We start from the raw sequence: 21,095 nt of genomic DNA, 5'->3' as shown, positions 1-21,095 counted from the left end.
GGCTAAAAAAAAACCACGTGCAGGCAGAGCAGAGCAGGCCTTCTTCCAAAGGACGCGGACTGGGCCTAACGGATCAGGACCAACCGGACGGGCCGGTTCAGGCTCCCAGATTGTTGGTTTGTTTCCATCACCGGTGCGGGGTCGTTCGGGAGCAGAACGATGGTGAACACGGCCCCGCAGCCGCCAGCGACATGTCCCGAACGGGCCGCAGTTGACATACCAAGTGAGGGTTACACTGACGATGCTTGCACCGCCTGACCTCGTTGGATGACTGCGGGGGGCCTACAGTTTGCTGTGAGCCATGTGAAGTGCCTTGTGTGTTGTCGCCCGGATATTCAGTCCATGCTATTGCCGAGGGCGGTAGAAAAAGTAGGGCAGCCAATTGCATCGGCATCATCGACCGAAGACAGTGGTCAAAATCATTCCAATGGAAGCAAACGTGCAGCTTGTATACCCCCATATACACCCAATCAAAATTACAGTTGAGATAACAGAGACTGTACTTTGCAGTTGAGGCAATTGCTTGGTGCAAGTAAAACTGTGTTTTGGAGCTGGACTGGTGAGGGGTTGAAGCTGGCTTTAAATCCGCCATCTGCTCAACTGTTGTGCTCTGCTTCTTTCTTTTCCATCCATCAAACCCTGTACATTCAATTCTCTGTGAAGGCCAGTGATGGCCTTGGGCAGCAGTACCATTTCAAGTTTCATGTTGTGTCTGTCTTCATTGACGGACACACATGAGTGCTGTGGGCCCACCATCACTGGCCTGGGGGATTCAGCGCGGGCCACTCTCTTCTTCACTTCTTCCAGTTTTTGCCTTCCCTCTGCATCGACCGTCGAACGGTGAGTGAATGCCGAATGCTGAAGCTGCAGTACTTACTAACTTTCTGGCAGCCTTTGTCTTGATCACCAGGCAGTATCCTTCCGCCAGAACATCGCACTCCCGATTGCGTTCTCGCATCCCCACCTCAGCAACCAAGCTCATCGGAAATACTTGGAGGCTGTTCGTCAAGGTACTCGGTATCCTTTGACAAGCAACCAGAAGCCTTGTTATCTCCAGGCGGCACGTTGTATGCTGAGGTGGGGATCCAAGAGCCGACATGGTCTGCGAGGAGGTTCTGGAGCTACTGTATTCTTCTTTCTCGACAGGGCCAGAGGGAAGACGGTGTTGGATGATACACTGTTCTCCTTCACAATGCAGGTACGTGCTCGGCTCCTTTGGACTTTGACGATATCAGGGACTGATGTTGTGGGAAGAGTCGAAGAAATTCAACCGCCTCTGATTTTCTTCCACCCTGCATTGCGATGTCCCAGATTGTACGGACCTGGAGCAAGTCGCTAAAAGGTACCGGTCGCAATCCGCAAACTTCGGAACGCGAAAACAAACGAATACAACTCTTTAAAAGAAAGCTTTAACCGCATATACCAAGTCACAACCACCGGCCTTCTGGCCTGCAAGGGCAGATCGTGCTGTACATGCCCACCCTTGGTCCAATATCAATATGGAGACCCTACACGACAATACAGACCCCCTACCATGGCTTTGGGAAGATCCATATCTTGTTCCCCTGGACTTTCCTACTTTTGGTGCATCCCTCGACACTGGCGTCCCCTTGCTGCCACAGTCAGAAGGAGCCATTCACCAACAACCCGAACAAAGCAACCAGTGGGATGGCGGCGACCCTCCTCTTATCGATTTCAATTTTTTGTCGCCTAATCTGGGTTCTTTCCCAGATTTCGACTTCAGCATGTGTCTGGCGCAGATCGGCATGGAAAGTCCACATTCCGTATGGACGGCTTCTGCCTACACAGACTCGATCGCCTGTCCGTCCATTACATCAGATGTCTCGTCTTTGTCACCGAGCCAGATGTCGATGACCATGTCAACGCCGCCGTCCTTCTTGCCATTTACTCCGAGACCCTTGGCTCCGCTACAGCACTGTGAGCCCTTTGAGTTAGCAAATGGTCAAGGAGACCGCACAGTTCAAGTTGCAGAAAATCCAATGGTGAATCCCACCACGGCGTTCCCTAGCCCCCCACAAACGTCTACTAGGCCTCGCAACTCCCGTCGACGACGTGACCCTTCCTTCATCCCGGCGTGAGCAGAAATTCCCCTTTAATGATCTTCTTGAACCGTGCAAAGACTAACTAGATTGTAACAGGCGCCAGATCCGACAGCTCGAGAAGCCTGAAAAGTGTCCAATTTGCCAAAAGGGCCATCAATACCGATCAGATGTAAAAAGGCACATTGCGTCCCGCCACAAAGACAGAGCTCACGAGTTTGGGGTCTCAATCGCTCTATTCCTTTGCCCAGTATCAGGGTGCTTTCAAACATTTCCTGTCTCGAGGCTAGATCATGCTTTGCGCCATATCCGAAGAAAGCACAAGGACCATGATGGAAACACCAAAGCAATTCGCGGGGGGAAGAAGTAGCCGCCAACATTCCCAGTTTTCGTTGACACGTACACGACTGTCTCCTTTGATATTTTTTTGTTTCGGTTCTATTTTCGCAGAAGATGTTTGACAAGAAGGGACAAGGAGAGAACTGCAGTTTTCTGGGACTATTTCGAGGCTTTGAAGGGAGCATCGTGAGTCTCGAACAGGCTGCACCCTCATCGAGGCGGAGGGCGCAGTTTGTTCTCCAGACACGATGTTCATTGCTGTACGGCACCTTCGCCTTGGAGGCTGGGGAGAAAAAAGGAAATTTTGAGACGCTATATTTTCTACCTATGTGCTACGTTGATGTAGTGTAATGAATAACGACCTATTGTTACCGAATTGTCTGACTCTGTGAGAATCTACTAACCTGGAATAAATCTCAGTCCGAGCATGAGATGGCTAAGTCAATATTCCGCTCTTTTTCCCCGTCGGTCTTCACACAACAGGAGATTCCAGTCCCTTCGATGCGATACTTTGGACAACAACACCAGGCGGCGTTGACATAGCACCGTTGCGAGCAGCTCTAGATAGATGGTCCGACCAAGGCATACTGGGTTGCTGCTCCTGGTAATTGATGTGCAAAGATCCCGCCTGATGTCGCATTGTTGCTGACATACCTCGACATCGAGCGGCATGCACCCCTTCATCGCAAACATACTTACCAGCCACCTCGAACTACTCGGACTGTTCACAAAAAAATGGCATGACTGAGCCACCACCGATCTCTCGCAATTGCTGTAACAAACAACCAAAGCTGGGCACGAGGACCGAACTACCTGACTCATCACGTCCAGAGCGAACCTCTCCCGAGGTCGAGGCTTCCCAACCCCAACCCGAAGGACTCCCTCGTTGGGATGAAAAAGCTCCAATCTCCTGCACGTAAGAAGCCGTGTGCAACGCTGCGGGCGTAAATCTGCTCCGATACCCAATGGCAGGCATTCCCGCGCAGCATCGACCCGCCCGAGCTGACCATTGGACCTGCATCGTGGCTCAGCACAGCAAGTGCTCTTCCCGCTCTGGTGTAGGTGTGTAACCCATCAATCTTTGTCCCTTGTCACCCCCTCGATGCACAGCAACACCAACGAAACCCCGGGTCGGAATATGCCCGTAAACTCCGCCAACGATGGAGTGGAGTTGCTGTGCAGATGTCGGAATAATTTGGCGGGGAAGGGAGCAATCCCCGATTGTTCACGCACACCTGGAAGTGAAAAAAATCGAATGACGAGATATTGCGGCCGTAGAGACGAGCAATGAGCGCTCCTGGCTTTTTCATGTCGAGTCTGCTGATGACTTCATGGAGGACGGCTCACAAGGGATGTAATGGTTATATCAGGGCGAGTTCCTCCCGTTTCACTTCAAATCTACTCCTCGCTATCCTTCTCCTCGCTGGTGGGATATTAGCGAACGTCAGCACAATCGAGCCAGGTCTTGACGAGCCTCCTCTTGTAGAGCAACGTCCTTTCGAGATGGTCAACCACCAACTTTACACCACGACTGCGTTGTCGTTACTCACCCCACTCGCTCCCGGGCATAATTGGAACGGCACCGGGCATAGTCTTAATGGCACCAGCAACTGCAAGTTAATCCCTGGTGATAGCACATGGCCAGGAGACGGTGACTGGTCAGCGCTGAACGAGACGCTTGGTGGCCGCTTGATTGCCTCGGTTCCCTTGGCTGCTGTGTGCCACAACGGGCCTTTCAACATCTACAATGAGACGAGATGCGGCGAGGCGAGGGAAGGCTGGGATAGGCCCGAGACTCAGTAAGCTGACCCCCCTATTTGTGTTGGGTTAGCCACTAAACACAACACACAGCTTCGTCGAACCAGTCGAGTTCAACGCGCCCATCTTCCAAAACGCCACTTGTGACCCTTTCACCTCCGTAGATCAAGAGTGTGAGCTCGGCAACTACGTCAGCTACGCTGTCAACCTCACCACCGACACCGCTGCCGACGACGTCAAGGCCGGCCTCGCCTTTGCAACCCAGCACAACCTCCGCGTCGTGATCAAGAACACAGGCCACGATTACCTCGGCAAGTCCACCGGCAAGGGTGCCCTCTCCTTTTGGACCCACAACCTCAAGAACATCTCTATTATCGAGGACTACAGCAGTGATGACTACAACGGCCCCGCCGTCAAGATCGGGGCTGGCGTGCAAGGCTTTGATGTTTTGGATTCCCTCAAGGAATCCGGCTACCTCACGCTCTCTGGCTCGTGCCCCACCGTTGGTTTGGCCGGAGGGTATACCCAGGGAGGAGGGCACTCTATTCTCACAAGCAAGTATGGCCTTTCGGCTGACAACGTCCTCGAGTGGGAGGTTGTGACAGCAAATGGCACCCTTGTCACCGCCACTCCGAAGAAAAACCAAGACCTGTATTTTGCTCTTTCTGGTGGCGGTGGCGGGACGTTCGGTGTTGTCGTCAGCATGACCACCCGCCTATTCAAGGACAGAAAAGTCGGCGGTGCGAACAACTTTACCTTTGCCGCCGCGTCAGACAAGAAAGAAGATGTCAACGCCTTTTGGGATGCTGTCGGCTCACTGCAGAACTTGACCATTCCGTTTGTTGACGCGGGGAACAGTCTGGTCTATCTGATTTACGCCTGGCCTGACAGGAAGGTCCCCGCGTTGACGACGTATAGCGTTACTGTTCCTGACTGTGACACGACGGAGTGTGTGGACACGGCGATGAAGCCTTTTACGGATGACTTGACGGCGAGGGGGGTGAAGTACGAGTATTCGGCCAAGGTTTCGGAGACGTTTTTGGAGCATTACAATGCTTCGTTTGGGCCGATTCCGTATGGCTGGTATCCGGTCTCGCAGGTGACGGGGGGGAGGTTGTTGCCCAGGGCGGTGGTGTCGGATGAGGAGATGGGGAAGAATCTGACTGCGACGATGAGGATGGCTATCCAGGAGGAGGGGTTCACTTTTGGGTGTGTTGCGTCGAGTGCAAAGGTTGGGTTGAGGGAGGGGGTGGTTTCTTCGGTGAATCCTGCTTGGAGGAATGCGATGGCTTTCTGTCTTGTTGTGGGGAAGTGGGACTACTCGATTGACAGGGCGGAGATGATGAAGATGCAGAAGGCCTTGACCGAGGTGGTGCAGCCTGCTCTTGATGCCGCTACGCCGGGGGGTGGGTGTTATCTCAATGAGGCCAACTTTGAGCAGGAGGATTGGCAGGAGCAGTTTTATGGGTTGGAGAATTACAAGAAGTTGAGGAATGTGAAGGATACGTGGGATCCTACGGGGGTGTTTTACGCTTTGACTGCTGTGGGTAGTGAGGACTGGGAGCTTGATGGTGATGGGAGGGTCTGCCGGAAGCAGTGATTGGAGCTGAAGAAGGAAGTCTAACTAGATTGTCTTGTGTTAGCACCGGATGCTTCGGACATTTTGGTCCTGTTTTGAGACCAATACAACTGATGTTGCATTTCTTGGTTGTTGTTCTCGGTGAGAGCATGTTGCCCGCTGACAAAGTTGTATCATGAGACTTGACTATGGTTGCACCACCCAGAGACTATGAGACAGAATAGGGATAGCATGAGCGCTAATGCTAACTGCACAGGCATCTATAAGAGCGGAACCAGTCCTATTGGCGAGGAAGCAATATACGGTCGTCATCGTGAAGATAGATGTTTGGGTCCGAGATCCTATAGAGCCTCAGAGTGCGAGGTGACAGGGGATGGCAATGGGCGCGGTGGAAGTTGTCGTGTCTATTCCCGCGGGGCATGATCACGCTCGAGAAAAGTATAAAAGGCCTGATCACGTTTTCACTTGGAGTTCTTTCATCATCAGCCTCTCAAGCACTATTCAAACAACACTTTCGACGAGAACAAACCTTCAAGATGAAGTTCACCACCACCCTCATCCTCGCCCTCACGGCCCTCGTCTCGGCGGCTCCCCAGCCCGACAGCGAGATCGACGCGCGCCAGACCTGCGTCTACGACTGCGGCTGCTCCTCCGGCAGCGGCGAGCCCTCCCCCCCTCCTGACACGGCCACCTGCTGCCGGTCTGTTGGTGGGACTTTGGGCAACGGAGGCACTGTACGTTGTTTTTTTCACATGTTTCTATATCTGACGGGAATAGGCTGACAAAGTGGATACCTAGCTCTGCAACGGCCTCACCTTTGCCCAGGGCACCTCTTATGCTCGTTGCTGCGCCTCCCCTGGCTTTGTCTGCTTTGCTCCTAGGGGCTGCACGCCTGTTACTGTTTAAGTGGGTTTGAAAATGGGTTGGAGTGGCAGGGGTAGTAGTCACGGCTGTTTGGGGGGTTGGCAGGGGGAGCTATCTATGGTTGTGACTATTCTTGGCAAAATATATCTGCTTTGACCTGAGTGATTTGCTTGATTGCTGGATGATATGACTGTCTAGTGAACTGACTATGGTGTGGTGGGGTTGGGTGTCTCGGTTGGTTGGGAGGTGTCCGGGTCGGTGGACTCGGTTGGCTCTGGGTTGGTGGTCATTGTTGTCAGTTCTGCTGTTGTTGTAGGCTCTGCTGTAGTTGGGACTTCAGTGGGAGATTCCGTTGTTGGGGTCGGCTCAGAGGTAGTAGTCAGCTCAGTTGCTGAGGTTGGGTCAGAGGTAGTGGTTGGCTCAGTGGTTGTTGTGGGCTCAGTAGTTGTAGGCTTTACTGTTGGCTCGACTGTGGTTGGCGACTCGACCAAGGTGGTAGTGACCATGATGCTAGTAATTGATGTAGTCATACTCGGGGTGCTTATGACCGACGTGGTTGTAATTGGGGCAGACGTGGTGGTCACTAAAGTTGTTGTAGTGGACATGCTTGTCTGCGATGTGGTTGTCGACGAAGAAGTCGTTGTTGGCTCTGGCTGCACAGGCACCGGCACGGTAACATTCAGTCTCGCCCCCGCCTGTAAAGGCACAGCCCCTTGCACCTTTCCACTTCCCAAGAGAGTATACGCGTACGGAATCTTCTGTTTGGTCAAGCTCCCCACCGGCGCGTTACTGGCTGCCCTCCCAAAGACATTATCCTCCAACCTTGCATATCCCACTTCTTTCGAATCTTTGCTTGTCACTGCTGTGGTCACATTCAGAAAGTAATTGGACTCAACCAGGACCTGGGCGGACATGCGGGTGTTGATTGCGCTGCCAACACTTTCGTAGAGATTGTTGAAGATGTGGGCTGTGCCAAATCTGATGAGGGGGGCGCGGGAGTTGATATTGCGGAAGTAGTTGTTGGCGTAGGTGATGTGAAGTTTGCCGGTGTCTTGGGCGGCGTTGGAGTCGGAATGGCCTACGAGAGTCGTCTTCCAATGGTCGTGGAAGTAGGTGCTTTTCTAGGTTAGCTTTACTTGCGATCTTATGAAGGAAGTTGAGCTCACTGGGAAACCGTGATGAAGTCTGAACCATGAGAGGCGTCCACAAGACCATCATAATAATCTTTATCTGCAACAAGAGCGGAGGAGAACTCGCAGTGATCAATCCATATGTTGGTGCTGCTGTCAATCTTCACGGCGTCCTCAGCTAATGAGGCAACGACGTGAGACGAGACAAGATTCCGGATGATGACGTTCTTTTGGTGGCGTATTATGAAGCCGATTCCCCTGAGCGATGACCCAGGGAGGCCGATGATGCTTTTGTTACTCCCCACTCTGACCTTTGTGGCACCAGTGATGGCTCCTTTAATGAAGACTATGGCGGGCAGTGGGTTTGTTTCCGAGACGGCGGCACTGAGCTCGGCAAGGGTAGTAGCGGTTGTCGCATTGGCACCGAGGCCGCCGGTTGTCCTGAGTGGCGTCAAAGGCTGTTCAAGAAGCTAGAGACAGAAGAGAACACTCACCCTCCATTCTGAGTTGCAAAGCCGATGTTTGCTACATCGGTTGAGTTTGCATTTGTTAGAGGCTGTCGTCGTCTGTCAAGTGTTGGCGAGGCGGCAGCCAGCACCACGGAAAATAAAGCCGCCAACACACAGATTCTCATTTTTGCGAGCCGTTCTGAATGAAGCTAAACTCAAGCTGAGAGATAGGCCAGATTTGTAGAAATAGGACAACTATCAATGACAGAAAGGGGGATTTTCAGTCGTTATGATCGATGCATTTACCCGCCCTATAGTGCGTCGCCTCATGATAGTCTGGTTCAGTTCTATCAGAACGGTATAGTGCTTCTGGATGAGGTCAAGACCCGGCGGAGAAATCTCACGGTAACATTCCGAGGTGGGTTGTGGATCTCCGACTGGTTTACCAATTTATCTCAAGGGTGAAACCCGACAATCGAGTCGACAGCATCCGATCTACATTTAGGATACAAAAGCTGTTCGATTGCCGAGAAAACTCGATAGCGATCACCTAGCTGGGCGAATGTTTGCACGCAAGTTCCGACACGGTGGTGTGGTAAGTATCTGGGCTCAATTATCTCCGCCACCGGGGGTGCCAGTTGCCGAGGTGCGTATCTGGACGGCCGGACAGGGCCAAATTCCACCAATCTTGCAATTATCCGGCACTGGTTGAATGAACCATGAAGGTTGCTCAGCTGTGGAGCTGAGAACTATACCGTGGAAGAAGAGGAAACTGCGTACCCGGGGGTCTGATGTTGTATACGCTATCTGCTGAAATGGAAGGCGACACGTTTCTAGGTCGAGTGACATGTCGAGCCTTTCACCTCTTATTGGCATGAACCAGATATGTAGATATGTCAGAGAGTCAAACAACACAGCCTATTTAGAATCCCATCAACTTAATATCCAGGTTGTATCGTACGGCGAACCTATCTCAAGAACAAAGCCAGATTAGATGGACTTGAAGCAGCCAAAGTGGGGCTTTGCCCCTGAGCCCCCGAGCCCCTGGATACGCCTTGCACCAATCCTCCCCACACAGCCAAGATGATCCACTTGCAGAGTAAATAAAAAGCCAAAGAAGTTCCAATGAAAAGGCCCGTTGTTCATGCTCCTCTTCTCACCGCGGCCAAGACGTCCTCCTCAAGGCAGTCAAAAAGACTCGGGGCTTTTGGCTCGTAACCGAGGACCTTTCGTGCTCTTGCGCTGACTGTTCGTGTGTTGCAAGCAAATGCGTAGATCCCTGTGTAGCGCCATTTAGACTTTTGTGCAGTCTTCCAGATGTCATCTAGAGGCAGCTGCACTGGCTCCTCATATTCAATAACACCGTGCTTCTTGAGAATACGGCCAATGGCAGTGGCGAAGTCGAGCTGGGAGACCTCCTGCGTGGCTGTGAAGTAGTATCCCTACCAGAACAGCGTGTCAGTGTTTCTTCTCATCATAGGTATCATATTGATCTGTACGTACGTGAAGACCCCAGTCAGCATTTCCACCGCCAGCTGCGGCTGCCTCGACCAGTTTTATGTAAACCGCCACAAGATCATCGATGTGCACCCAGCTTCGAGCGTTTCCTCCGGACTGAGTGTAAAACGCACGCTTGGTGTTGTTGATGATCTCATCACAGAACAGAGGCACCAATTGGCTCTGTGCCCTTCCGGGTCCCTTTCCAGGTCCATACACTCCACAAGAGCAGATGATTGCACACTTGAGACGATCGCCGTGATCCACTGCTGCCTTTTGGACAATTTTCTCGATGTTCCGATGCAACGCTGTGTCCGGTAGGGACGTCAGCTGCTCGATATCGTGAATGTCGTTCCAAACCCTTGGGTTCTTCTCGCCGTAGTAGGACGGGTCTGCCCAGTCGGCGATGGCGCCTGTACCGCCAAGACGGATGAGGAAACGAGGAGAAGAAGGGGTGCCATTCCGAAGCAGACCATCAATGTGTGCTCTGATGGAGGGCTCATGTTTACTGTTTCCGTTGTCTGTTGCGTGCGTAGTTTCAGTATCGTCAACATGACTCATGGATTGTAACAAAGGGGTGCCCAGCACATACGAATGACAATATCTGCCTTGGATGCAGTATCAGCAATGAGTGCTGTATCATCAAAATCTCCTCGGACAATCTTCACGTTGGGGTATTGGGAGGTGAAGGTATCCGGAACATTGCGCAAGAGCACCGTGATATCGTATTTTGGGTGTTGTTTGACGAGAGCAGCCAACACAGAACCACCAATGTATCCTGTTCCTCCAGTTCTGGCGAAACAATAAGTGTCAGCTTGAAAATACCGGATAGTACAACACCGTGGTGAAACTATACAGGAATATACTGGGAGCCATTTGCAGCAAGCTTTGTCTTGTTTTGGGTTCTGGGTTCCCGTCCTCCAACCAGTCTGAGTTGGTAAGGTAAGGTAGGTGAAAATCTTAGGCCAATATTCAAATAACAAGCAGTTGATATAGAAAAGCTAGGCAGGAAATGATAGCTATATAGATAGTCAAAGATTACCCCATACTTAGCTTGCCCCTTCCCTTTTGGGATAAGGCTCTCGCTGGACTGCCATTCGTTTTGCTGGCGAATAGCGGAAAGGGCTTGAGCAAGGCTCTGACTAATTTCCCCTCGTTTTGGCCCTCCTAGAACATAACTTGTTACGCAGTGAAGACCCCCTATTGGACCCAGCTAGCGTAAAAAATGGAGGGTGCTTGAAAGTGCAGAAACGATATCATGCACCCCACACCTCATATGCATCCTAAACGACCATCGCCAAAAAGAAAATCCCGCAACTCGAACAGAGCCGCATGGCCTTGCAGGTGACGCTGATTCAAACGAAAGTGCCGTCCATGGAAGTATTGCGGCGCAAGGAAACCAGAACCGAGTTCTGCGGCCCCAAGTTCAAACATCTGCCATCTCTCGCGTTGGAAACATGCCTTCATGGGCCTCCCCATTGTTCTCCTTGTCCCAAGCCCAAATTTTGGTTAGTTCAGGTTCGAGGGTTCCGTCAAGCATCTCGACAACGTATTTTCCGATAATCGGGAGAAACTTGTAACCGTGAAATGAACCACCTGTTACCAGAAACAGCTGCTTTGCATGAGGGTGCTCACAGATGATTGGGTCTTGGGTCGGTGTGACGGCATCCCTAGTAATAATGCGTGTTAGTTTTCAATGGATGGTGCGCGATGCCTAAGTAGGTAGGTACCTAGTACCTACCAAGTTTCAACGTACCAGCAGATTCGATAATTGAAAAGCTCCCAGTCCTTAGCCTTTTCCCCAAAGATGCCCTCAAAGCTTGACCTGACCTCTTTCTTCATCCCTGGTGACAAATCCCATTGGTCGTAGCTAGGCTTGCTTGGCGGCACTGATATCTCTTGCCCAGATGCCTCATGGAGAACTGTATTCCTGAAGCTTTCATCCCTGTACACCTTAAGCTGATTGTCGGAGTTCGGTGGCAAACTACCTCCTGTCATTTGGTGTTGGACTGTGTCAGTCTGAGAAGCGTAACGATATATTGATGAAATGATTTAAGAGATCAAAGACCAGTAGTAGAAATTATGAAGGGGGTAGAAGATTATACCCATTGTAATGCTCCAGAAGTTGTACAGGTAATAGTAGACATGCTGTTACGAACTAGAAACGGGCTGCTCAATGGCTGTCATACCTATGACAGTGTCCAGATCATTTGCGAACACCGGACCTGTCTTGAAGAGACTGGCTTCTCTTTCGTCCAGCTTTACCATTGCGGAACAGATCGCAGCTGCTGTCATCCGGCTTCCTAGTTGAAGTTTTGGCTCCGTTGGTGCGCTATCGGCGAGAATGTTTGCGGTCATGGCGCCGGTGGCTAGAACAGTGTGTGATGCATGTATGGGTGTCCCTTCTTCGGTGATCACGCCAAATGCAGACCCGTCCTTGTCGAAAAGAACTTTTTTGACATCAGCCTCGACGTATTTGACACCTTCACGAATGGCTGTGTCGATAACCTTCCGAAGTGCATTCGCAGCCTCAGCCCACCCCCCTGTCTTGTTGTAAAAGACTTCCTTGACATCCTGGTACACAGCATCGGCGTGAATCCCTCCCCAGAGATTGCGGACATCCTGGGTGCTCAGGAGTTGTATCTGATGTTTCGAACCAGGAAAATGACGGTAATTGTTGATAATGGACTGGTAAAACTCGGAATCGGCGACCCAGGCAAGCCCACTTTGGTGATAGAATTCCCGATATAGTTTGTCTTCTGTCCACTTCTCCAAGGCCTCCAATGCAAGGTTCATATACACGCGTGTAGTGTAGTCTGCGCGGATCACTTTGTTCCAGTCCCAAGATGCGGCCCGTTCGGGAGGGTAAGGTTTTCGATCTACAAGGTAGATTTTGGCCGAGGGATACTTTCGAATGAGGTGCAGTGCTGTTGATGCTCCAAAGGCACCTGCTCCCACGATGATATATGACTTCCCATGGCGGACCACTTTGCTCTGAAAAATGCCCATAATAACGACCGGGTCTGGCCAGAAATGGCACCTGCTAAAAAGGAGAGAACTCCACAAGAGTAGAAAGAGAAAACAAGATATCGGCGGAACCAACTAAGGTGGGTAAGGTATGCATCCCGAGCAGGATCAAATGGGGACTTTTCGCTTATAGCTTGTAGCCCTAGAGTTCTCTCTTCTCTCTTTTCTCTTCCCTCTTTTCTCTCTTTTCTCTCTTTTCTCTTTTCTCATTTCTGGAGCCGACGTTTGATTGGCCGCCTTGAGGAGGGTTTCACACGTTGCAATGCCAAGCGTTCCCCAGGCTGTGAAAAAAACCCTGAGTCCCGGCTTGGCATTTTCAGGGGTTTGACGATGCCCAACTCTGTCATTTACCCGTTCGTTCTCAGAAGCAACCGCATCCTCTTCTCGAATACTCTAAGGCTGGTCGGAGATGATGTATGGTGTTCGGCTGGCCTCAGGTGTATGATAACCCCTTATACAGCTGAACTTTAGGCTCAACATCCCCCAACAGGTACCTATAAAGAGTGAACGCTTCACTCTTCGAAGGGGTTTTCATGTGTCAGCGATGAAGCTATTGTCCAAAAATTCTCGGCGAGATCGTCGTGATTCTGCGTGAACCTTTGTTGTGGCTGGTATTTCCATCCTCCAACTGGCAATTTGCGAAAGTTAACATCTTCGGGTTCATGGTTTCTAGCGATGAAACAGGGCTCCTTGTTCTGGGCCATGCTACCTCCAACAGTGGCTACCAGAAATTGTGCAATAGCACGTGGGCAGGCATCATCGATCCCCATAGTTTGGGGAAAAGAGAGAAGACAAGCGGGGCACTGAGATTTGGCCAACAGCGCGTTATGCTTGAACATTGGTTGCACAAAAGGGGCAAAAGAGAGAACTTGCGGGGAGCTTTATCCAATCAGGGACCATCAGGGAAATCCCTTGACCGAGGTCAACTCCCATCTCTGAGCTGTGAAAAACTGGTTGGAGACCTTACCCATTACTCCACACAGACTGCCACCTAGCGACACAGAAACAGTAAGGCTGAGCCATCCCATTGGGTCGAGATTGAGGGAAAAGAGAGAACATCACATTGTACCTATCAGATGTGAGACCTGCCTTCCCAGAGTGCTGGTATGGCGCTCGTTTGTCACGACTCGAGGTCTGCTACAGCACATTACCTCGACACATGCAGGCCGTTAAACCTGTGGTCATGCTGGCCAGCTCAGCAAGAGGAGGAAACTGGTGTAGATAATTTTGGAAGCTTGCCTATATTCTCCATTTTGTCAGTGCCCAATGACCCAAAATGCAGCACTATGAACGCTTCGCGTGCCGTTATAAGATTTCGCAGCTCCAACTCCATCTTATCATATTTTTCTGTCTTTTATTTTCAAGTGCATCTATCTTTCTGAAGTTTCAGTTCCCAGATTATTATCACCATCGTACCCTTCGTCCGGCAACATCTTACCCACCACATTTTCGAGACGTGACAACTAGACGATTCCAAATACCATACGTGGTCACCTTGAGACCTTCCCTTCCAGCCCAGATACTCCACAAATTCGTCGTCATGCCCACAGTACAACAGGGATACCAGACAACCCAGACCAGGCAGCGACCTCCACGCCTATGGATAGCCTCATTCAACGGTGAGTATACATTTTTTTTTGTCGAATTTATCGAGCTGGACTCTGACACAAAGGAATTCAGGAACATGGGCAGGTGGCATACGGTCTGGTCGTAAAACTGTAGTGTCCGAACTTGTGGATCTTATTTCGGAGGAGGAGAATGTTTACGAAGTGTTACTGAATGGAGTTGGCTCTGATGGAAGCATCTCCACCAAGATGAAAGGAGGTAAGTCTCACGTGTCAATTATCTATCACATGAATACAAAGACGTTCTCTAACCATCCATCGTTGTAGGGGTCAGTGGTCATGGAACTTTAAAGAATGTTCTTTACGCATATCGTAAGATCATTCTGTTTTGCCGATGACCATGGCGTGAGTTGCTAACCGGCAATGTCTGTTTTTACAGGAAGCCTATCCAAACAGTACCGAACAGATGATAGAATCATCTTAATAGGATACTCTCGTGGTAAGTTTATGTTAATCTAATCCAGCACCGGTTCCGATGAAGCTGACTTCTCTCTGCTAGGTGCTTGGGCCGCGCGGTACCTTGCCAAGCTCATTGACATTGTTGGTTTGCCTGAAAAGCCTGACGAGCGATTTCACAAGAAGGTGTACAAAGCATGCAAAAAGGGCAGGCTATGTGATCCTGAACGAGTCTATGTAGGAAAGCTCAGGCAACGATATGGATGTAAGTAAAACCTTTTGGGGCCAATGAAGATGTAACCTCGACTAATCACATATTCTATGGTTTAGGCTATAATGTCAGCATCGATGCCTTATGCTGTTTCGACACCGTCGGTTCTCTTGGTTGGCCTGTCACAGGATTGGCAAAGCCACTCAAATTTCTTTGCAAGCTCGGAAAGCAACAGAATACCAATGACCTTGTGTCTGAAGTGGCAGATAGTGAGTCCAGTCAATTATTGTCGCTGAACTGCACACGCTAACTTTCATGTGCTTTGAGATGTCCGTTTTCCCTTCCATGCCCTTTCTTTGCACGAAACCCGTGCGCCCTACATGCCAACATTGATGCTAGGGCATGATGTGCACCAAGTTTATTTCCCCGGAAACCACAGCGACTTGGGGTGGATCGATGAAGTCGAAGGGCTGGTACTCGCCCCGTTGGCATGGATGATTGGACGGCTCAACACACATCTTGGTGTCAGATTTGATGAGAATAAGCTGAGCAACCGGTTTCCCAACTATAGCCAACCTCGCCCAAATCCACCCCGGTGGGCTGAAGCATCCATCAGACACACTCGCACATTCCTGCACGCAGTAATGGGGAGGAAATGTCGCAATCCAGGACACCAACAGGTCAACCGCCCAGGAGCAGCATCGAATGTCCGGATCCATTGCGGCGCTCGGCTCCGCAACAATATGCCTGAAGAAGCCGTGCCGGGGTACAGGCTGATGGCTCCTCTTGATGGGCAGAGGCCATATTGGGAGAGACGGAACAACTCAGCAGACACAAATAGTGCCAACATCCAAGAGAATAGGGCCATGAGAGTTGAGGAGGCTGAGTTGGGCGAGCTGGAAGCAAAGTTATTGGGATTGCCTGACCGAGCTATCAACGAGATCAGAGCAGCTTTATACCTCCCCAACTAGATATTGTGTCATGGGGGGTAAAATTTGTCCTTCGTTTACCATTTCCTTAGTTTACATATGTTTCTTAGTAGAACGTTGGATTATGAGCAACCGCCATTCCTGTGAGCTGCTTGGAGAAATCTGGCCACTACCTCGAGAAAACCTTCAATATATACCCATATTTAGTTTACTTTCAACAACACGCATTAATCATCAATTTCAATTATCGGGCGCTATAGTCTCTATAATGTCTTTCACCGACTTACTTCATAGTGAACTACCCAGGTAGGGCGTCTTCAAAGGCGGCACCGTACCTTATCTTTAGGACATTGCAACTTAGGGCGCGATCTTCTGGCCAAAAAGTCTTTCTAAGTCCATTCATTCTGAACCATTCAGAAATATAATCTTTTGTCCATAAAACAGTTCAACAGCTAAATTTACCTGAAAGTTAATCTTAAAAAAACAGCTCGTACATTTTAGACTTTAGCTAACCAAATCCCTAGAAAATCTTCACATTGGTCTAAATATACTTAAACCATTTTTCGCTATGAATCTATTCGGGTAAGGTCTCCAAATTGCCTTTCCAAAACACCCACATTTACCACAGCGCCCGGGGCACCCAGTACACGGCCTTATTTACACTTCAGCCACCACCACTAGCCACCACGTCAATGATCACGGCTCTAAAATTGGCCTCTAAATTAGTGGATTAACTGCTTCGCAAGGCTTTCAGAAATACGTTCAGACCTGGCCATGGCCTGGCCTTGAAAGTCAGTTCAGAAAAGCGTTCAGAAGGCCCATTTTGAAGGCCAAAAGATCGCGCCCTTGTGAGTCTCGCTCGTATTCATTACCTATGGGTACTCGACAACCAATCTTTGACTTTGAATACGCAACTACCGCAAAATAAAATCCCAACACATTATACAATTTCTTTCCACTCCATGTTTTGGCGTTCTTTCATATTCTCTCACGTTATGCCATTGTGCTTGCCGTCACATGATCTTCGCCACCCCAAGAACCTGACTCCGGTCCCTTGCCATTTCTATCTACCCCTATACAATCCGTGAGCCACCTTCTGCTTATGTCTTTCCAGTTGGTCTGCGCGCGCAAAACCTTTCTCAGGCTTGGGACAACCAGGCAGGTCACACTTGAACCTTTTCTCATGTTTCTCCAGATGTGCTCTTCGTGACCAAGGTCAGATTCCAGAGTGTATTGGTGAAACGTTTTGTCTGAAAGAGGCCACTCACTTAATGTCAGAGTTTCTTTTGAAGACTCTCATTCGTCCATTTGAGTCCACACCACCCTTGTTACAGTTCTCTCTGTGTGAGCATATGTAAGGCCCAACCCCTCGCCCACGGCTATTGATCTCCTCCAAAGAGGTTACCACGGCGTATTCTATGTTGTCGTCGTATTCATCTCCTCCCATGTTGCTTTCCTGTTGTACAGTGCTGGACTCGACACTCGGGCTGTCCCAGCTCACAGCAGCGTATGACGTTGCCATTGAAGAATCTGTGAAGCTCGACCCTACAAGTGTGGAGGTGTTGTCACGAAAAGGAAGGGATGTGGACTGCGACAAGGACGATTCGGGCCCCAAGCCTGTAGGTGTGGGTGTCGGTAGGGGTGGTCGGAGGTAACCGTGCAAGGATGACGGGATACCTGGTGAATTTTTCCAGATACCAACAGCCGTTTTTGACAGCTCGCGAACCTGACCACTGATCTTTCTATCAAGTGCAGTTTTGTGAGTCAACGAGCACGTCTCGTATTATTGAAAAGTGCAAGATATTATCAGTAAGGAAAAAGGGGGCACAATGCTGACTTTAAAGCCTCATGTTTGCCATCCAGATATTTAGTACTGCGGAGACCGGGCTCTCTTGCAAGGAATGGAGCCAGGTCCGTGGTGAAGTCGCGGAGGTGCTGACTTTTGACAACGGACCGAGCCAATCCTGAAGCCAGGTGCAGAATGTTGACGAGGAAGTTCCCAATATCCTCTAAAGGACAGCCACTCAAGCTTTGTTGCTGTAACCCCGTGATAAGGTCATGGAACTGTTCGCGAAGCAGGGCGCAGACCAATGAGTCGCCGGAGCATGCCTGCTCATGATCAAACAGATGTAACATGTCACAGGCCATTGCCACTCAGCGTGTTTGGGGCTTTGTTTTCTCTTTTCTCTCCTGAGCGGGCCGTGCTCAGTGACGTGGTGGGTCAGAATTTGATGGAGTTCAGTAGTCAGAGGCCTTTGAGTGCACGTCGGGGCAGTTGTGCCTTGGGCACCAGACTTCTGCGAGACATTATCTCCCGTAAGATGCTACCATTTGCCCCGCATTTCCGATTCCGCTCCTGACGAGGGCCCCACCTCCTTGCACCATGTGCCAATGTTCCCTCTTTTCTCTTTTCTCTTCTCTCTTCTCTCTTCCGGCCCCACTCCAACCCATCCCACGGTACCCAAGGTACAAGGTAACCTACCCCATCACCACTCAAAGAGGCGTTTCGGCGACGGAGGCTGGCTTACCACACCAATACATCGACGTAGGTACTTGAACACCGCTGTGGGACGCTACTTGATCGGAACAAGGATAAGTGCAGGCTCGCCGGGCCCGCACACCGTGTCTCGTCTTCACTGGACTTCTTTCTCTCTTGCTAGTTCACAGCAGCCAGGAAGATCCGCAATTCAGATCTGCTGTATAGCCATGGAGCGGGCTGCCAAGGTCGCGCGATCCGGTGGTTCATGGACACCACGCCACACTGAAGAGACAGTCTGTGCTATCGCGCCCAATGATCAGCATAAGGACGATCATGGTTCAAACGCCGGACCGGATGACAACTTCATGATATCGGATGACGATGAGATGTTCCATTGGACTCAACTGTACGCCTGGCCACACCAAGACATACTCCCAGGGCTCGATAGCCTCGGAAACCACCTTAATTCCACCCACCTTGCAGGTCTGCACAGCGATTCCATTTGCCCCGTGTCTGCAAACCAAGGCAGAAAGAGAAGTAAGTACAATAAAGTCAAGAGCTTGTTGAGCCCAGCCATCTTCGCGTCGCTAGATAGTCGCTAATCAGTTTGAACAGGCTATGAAGAATTGCGCAACGAAGATACCGCAGGGGCCGAACCTCTCCATACCCGGCAGCATGTGCCGGCTGGTCCGGCTAAGATCCCTACATCTTCTCAGGAGCAGGATGAGGTTCACCTGGAGAATCCTTACGCATCAGATGAAGGGAGCTGCAGCCACCCCCATGCACTTGTCCGATGCCGCAGCATTGTTGAAGAGTGCAGAGGTCGTCGTATCGTGCTTGACGGATTCATCAAAACAAGAATTACACTTTATGGTTCTCCACGTCATGAGCAAGGTCATGCGCTTAATGTGCCTTTCCGATACTTTCCACCCATTGAGTCAGAGAGTCGCCATGGCGGCGGTGGAAACGGGGCTGCCGGGGATTTGATTCCGAGTGAAATCATCCGACCCCCACCGCAATTCGGTGACGTTCAACTTAGCGGGAGGTTTGAGAAGTCTGATCGTTATCTCTTCAAATTCTGTAGGTGTCCCGACTGGCCCCGTAATGGTGCCATGCCAGCAAAGTAATCCAAGCTTACGTGTGCTGTCTCGTTTTAGTTATCGAAGCTGTCTGCAATGGGAGAACAGTTGTCAAGAATGACAATGCCTATCTCAACCAAATTGCACCTATGGCGGACAGCTCACCCGCGGTCAAGCACGCCATGTTGTCGGTTTCTCTTTCATATATTCTTGACTACTCTGCGGAAGACAAGGCAAAAGAACTCGCTACCCATCACCATCAGCAAGCTATTTGGCATACAAGCCAAGAACTCAAGGACACAAGAAATTGCTCACCAGGTAACGGGGATAGTTTGGTTGCTTGTCTTATCCTTCTGGGCCATACCGAGGTGAGCTCTTTGGACTCAGTGATGATTCGCTCCACTCTGCTGACGTTTTCTTTGACAGATAGTCGTTTGGGACCGGAACCGAGACAACATGAAGTCTACACAGAAGGAGCCCCCGAAATGGTACCGGGGAGCGAAAGTGGCCGAACGAGTGCTTGAGCAATCGGATCCAGCTAGAACCCACCAAGATCCCAAGAATGCCCAGATTACCAAGACGCGGTCCCAGCTAGCAATTCGAGTGTGCCTAGACAGCGTTCTCAGTGATTGCGTGCACCCTCTCGACCCAGGCGCCGAAATTGAGTGCTACAACTGGCTCATCAGAGGCAGTGAGCGAGAGTGCCGCCGAATCGATGGGTTTGCCGGGCTTTCTCCAGATTTGATGTATTGCCTGGCCAAAATCACGTATTTGGCCTCCATGCGAGACAGACGTCCATACTCTCTGGCACAACTAGCTACCGCCAACGGCATCAAGGATATGCTCAGCAACTTTCGGCAGTGGTCAGCGCTCTCGAACGGCTACGATACATTTCAAGAGCTCCTTGACAGCTGCGAGCTGAACGAAAAGGGCAAGGTCAACACAGAAGCCAAGGTCACTGAGTTGATTGGTGAGAGCTACGTTGCTGCCGCACAAATATACTTGCAATGTAGGGTTTTCCGGTACGTTATTGACCTTCTCCATCATGTATTCGACAGTGCCGTCTAACAAAAATCGTGTCCGTCGCTAGTCGAAGAAGAGATGACCCTGTGATCAAGGAACTTCTCGCTCGACTTATTCTTACTGTGCAGTATCAACCCATTTCCGGGCCGTTGTTCACGGCTCAAACCCCGCTTTTCGCTCTTTTCATCGGAGGTCTCGTGGCCTATGACCAGCTTGATAGACAGGCCATCAAATCGTGGTTCGATCCAATATGCAAGGGACCCAGAGGCAATGTTCCTCCTGCTTATGAGGCTCTCAAACATGCATGGAGTTGGATGGACAGTTATGAGAGGCGAAGGGGCAAGGTGGCCAAACAGGCAATGAATGATGAGGCAGACGACGGGGGTGCTGGCACTGACGACGAAGAGCACGAGATTTGGGAGAACAAGGACCCATGGTGGGAGAAGCTTGTGACAGCGATAACCTCAAAGTGTGGTCGAATCAATCTCTGCTGAACGCCGGTGTTCTGATCCTTTGAGCCGCGCCCCCTCTCGATAACTTCCCGCTCCATACAAATTCCCTCACTTGGCTTTTGCTCTCGCCCAATCCTCTCTTGGCGAGCCTCCTTCTGGCGACATCAAGCTATCCCAATTTGTCCGCACGAATGGGGT

The 21,095-nt window shown here is 50.6% G+C and overlaps 10 protein-coding genes across 10 annotated transcripts; 6 read left to right on the top strand and 4 right to left on the bottom strand.

The window, feature by feature from the left end:
- Window positions 1-218: 218 nt before the first annotated feature.
- QC762_0101310 (uncharacterized protein) lies at window positions 219-1,028 on the top strand (the record flags this gene model as incomplete). The annotated part of the gene is made up of 2 exons (XM_062884211.1): window positions 219-840; window positions 892-1,028. Exons 1-2 carry the CDS (start codon window positions 735-737, stop codon window positions 1,026-1,028), a joined length of 243 nt encoding a protein of 80 aa, XP_062741249.1. The 5' UTR covers window positions 219-734.
- Window positions 1,029-1,499: 471 nt separating this feature from the next.
- QC762_609660 (uncharacterized protein) lies at window positions 1,500-2,778 on the top strand (the record flags this gene model as incomplete). The annotated part of the gene is made up of 2 exons (XM_062892642.1): window positions 1,500-2,095; window positions 2,160-2,778. The coding sequence occupies 2 exons, from the start codon at window positions 1,500-1,502 to the stop codon at window positions 2,428-2,430; spliced, it is 867 nt and encodes a 288-aa protein (XP_062741248.1). The 3' UTR covers window positions 2,431-2,778.
- A 434-nt stretch (window positions 2,779-3,212) lies between these two features.
- Window positions 3,213-5,757, top strand: QC762_609650 (uncharacterized protein; the record flags this gene model as incomplete). Its single annotated transcript, XM_062892641.1, has 2 exons — window positions 3,213-4,198; window positions 4,251-5,757. Exons 1-2 carry the CDS (start codon window positions 3,687-3,689, stop codon window positions 5,755-5,757), a joined length of 2,019 nt encoding a protein of 672 aa, XP_062741247.1. The 5' UTR covers window positions 3,213-3,686.
- Window positions 5,758-6,155: 398 nt separating this feature from the next.
- QC762_0101280 (uncharacterized protein) lies at window positions 6,156-6,732 on the top strand (the record flags this gene model as incomplete). The annotated part of the gene is made up of 2 exons (XM_062884210.1): window positions 6,156-6,470; window positions 6,535-6,732. The coding sequence occupies 2 exons, from the start codon at window positions 6,156-6,158 to the stop codon at window positions 6,640-6,642; spliced, it is 423 nt and encodes a 140-aa protein (XP_062741246.1). The 3' UTR covers window positions 6,643-6,732.
- QC762_0101270 (uncharacterized protein) lies at window positions 6,234-8,738 on the bottom strand (the record flags this gene model as incomplete). The annotated part of the gene is made up of 5 exons (XM_062884209.1): window positions 8,225-8,738; window positions 7,767-8,171; window positions 6,808-7,716; window positions 6,506-6,634; window positions 6,234-6,468 (listed from the first exon to the last, which is right to left on the bottom strand). The coding sequence occupies exons 1-5, from the start codon at window positions 8,362-8,364 to the stop codon at window positions 6,234-6,236; spliced, it is 1,818 nt and encodes a 605-aa protein (XP_062741245.1). The 5' UTR covers window positions 8,365-8,738.
- Window positions 8,739-9,182: 444 nt separating this feature from the next.
- QC762_609630 (uncharacterized protein) lies at window positions 9,183-10,552 on the bottom strand (the record flags this gene model as incomplete). Its single annotated transcript, XM_062892640.1, has 4 exons — window positions 9,183-9,621; window positions 9,683-10,197; window positions 10,269-10,468; window positions 10,533-10,552. The coding sequence occupies 4 exons, from the start codon at window positions 10,550-10,552 to the stop codon at window positions 9,322-9,324; spliced, it is 1,035 nt and encodes a 344-aa protein (XP_062741244.1). The 3' UTR covers window positions 9,183-9,321.
- A 550-nt stretch (window positions 10,553-11,102) lies between these two features.
- Window positions 11,103-13,236, bottom strand: QC762_609620 (uncharacterized protein; the record flags this gene model as incomplete). The annotated part of the gene is made up of 3 exons (XM_062892639.1): window positions 11,866-13,236; window positions 11,433-11,667; window positions 11,103-11,346 (listed from the first exon to the last, which is right to left on the bottom strand). The coding sequence occupies exons 1-3, from the start codon at window positions 12,683-12,685 to the stop codon at window positions 11,103-11,105; spliced, it is 1,299 nt and encodes a 432-aa protein (XP_062741243.1). The 5' UTR covers window positions 12,686-13,236.
- Window positions 13,237-14,243: 1,007 nt separating this feature from the next.
- On the top strand, window positions 14,244-16,052 carry QC762_0101240 (uncharacterized protein; the record flags this gene model as incomplete). The annotated part of the gene is made up of 5 exons (XM_062884208.1): window positions 14,244-14,322; window positions 14,384-14,527; window positions 14,828-14,989; window positions 15,055-15,204; window positions 15,263-16,052. 5 exons carry the CDS (start codon window positions 14,244-14,246, stop codon window positions 15,904-15,906), a joined length of 1,179 nt encoding a protein of 392 aa, XP_062741242.1. The 3' UTR covers window positions 15,907-16,052.
- Window positions 16,053-16,733: 681 nt separating this feature from the next.
- Window positions 16,734-18,164, bottom strand: QC762_609615 (uncharacterized protein). The gene is made up of 3 exons (XM_062892638.1): window positions 17,702-18,164; window positions 17,133-17,606; window positions 16,734-17,066 (listed from the first exon to the last, which is right to left on the bottom strand). Exons 1-3 carry the CDS (start codon window positions 18,010-18,012, stop codon window positions 16,928-16,930), a joined length of 924 nt encoding a protein of 307 aa, XP_062741241.1. The 5' UTR covers window positions 18,013-18,164; the 3' UTR covers window positions 16,734-16,927.
- QC762_609613 (uncharacterized protein) lies at window positions 18,085-20,939 on the top strand (the record flags this gene model as incomplete). Its single annotated transcript, XM_062892637.1, has 5 exons — window positions 18,085-18,880; window positions 18,959-19,423; window positions 19,501-19,790; window positions 19,849-20,444; window positions 20,513-20,939. The coding sequence occupies exons 1-5, from the start codon at window positions 18,256-18,258 to the stop codon at window positions 20,937-20,939; spliced, it is 2,403 nt and encodes an 800-aa protein (XP_062741240.1). The 5' UTR covers window positions 18,085-18,255.
- Window positions 20,940-21,095: the final 156 nt, after the last annotated feature.

Source organism: Podospora pseudocomata, chromosome 6 (assembly GCF_035222375.1).
Source record: "Podospora pseudocomata strain CBS 415.72m chromosome 6, whole genome shotgun sequence".
Taxonomy (NCBI): domain Eukaryota; kingdom Fungi; phylum Ascomycota; class Sordariomycetes; order Sordariales; family Podosporaceae; genus Podospora; species Podospora pseudocomata.
The sequence above is the reverse complement of the archived record's forward strand: the minus strand, read 5'-3'. Positions and strand labels throughout refer to the sequence as shown.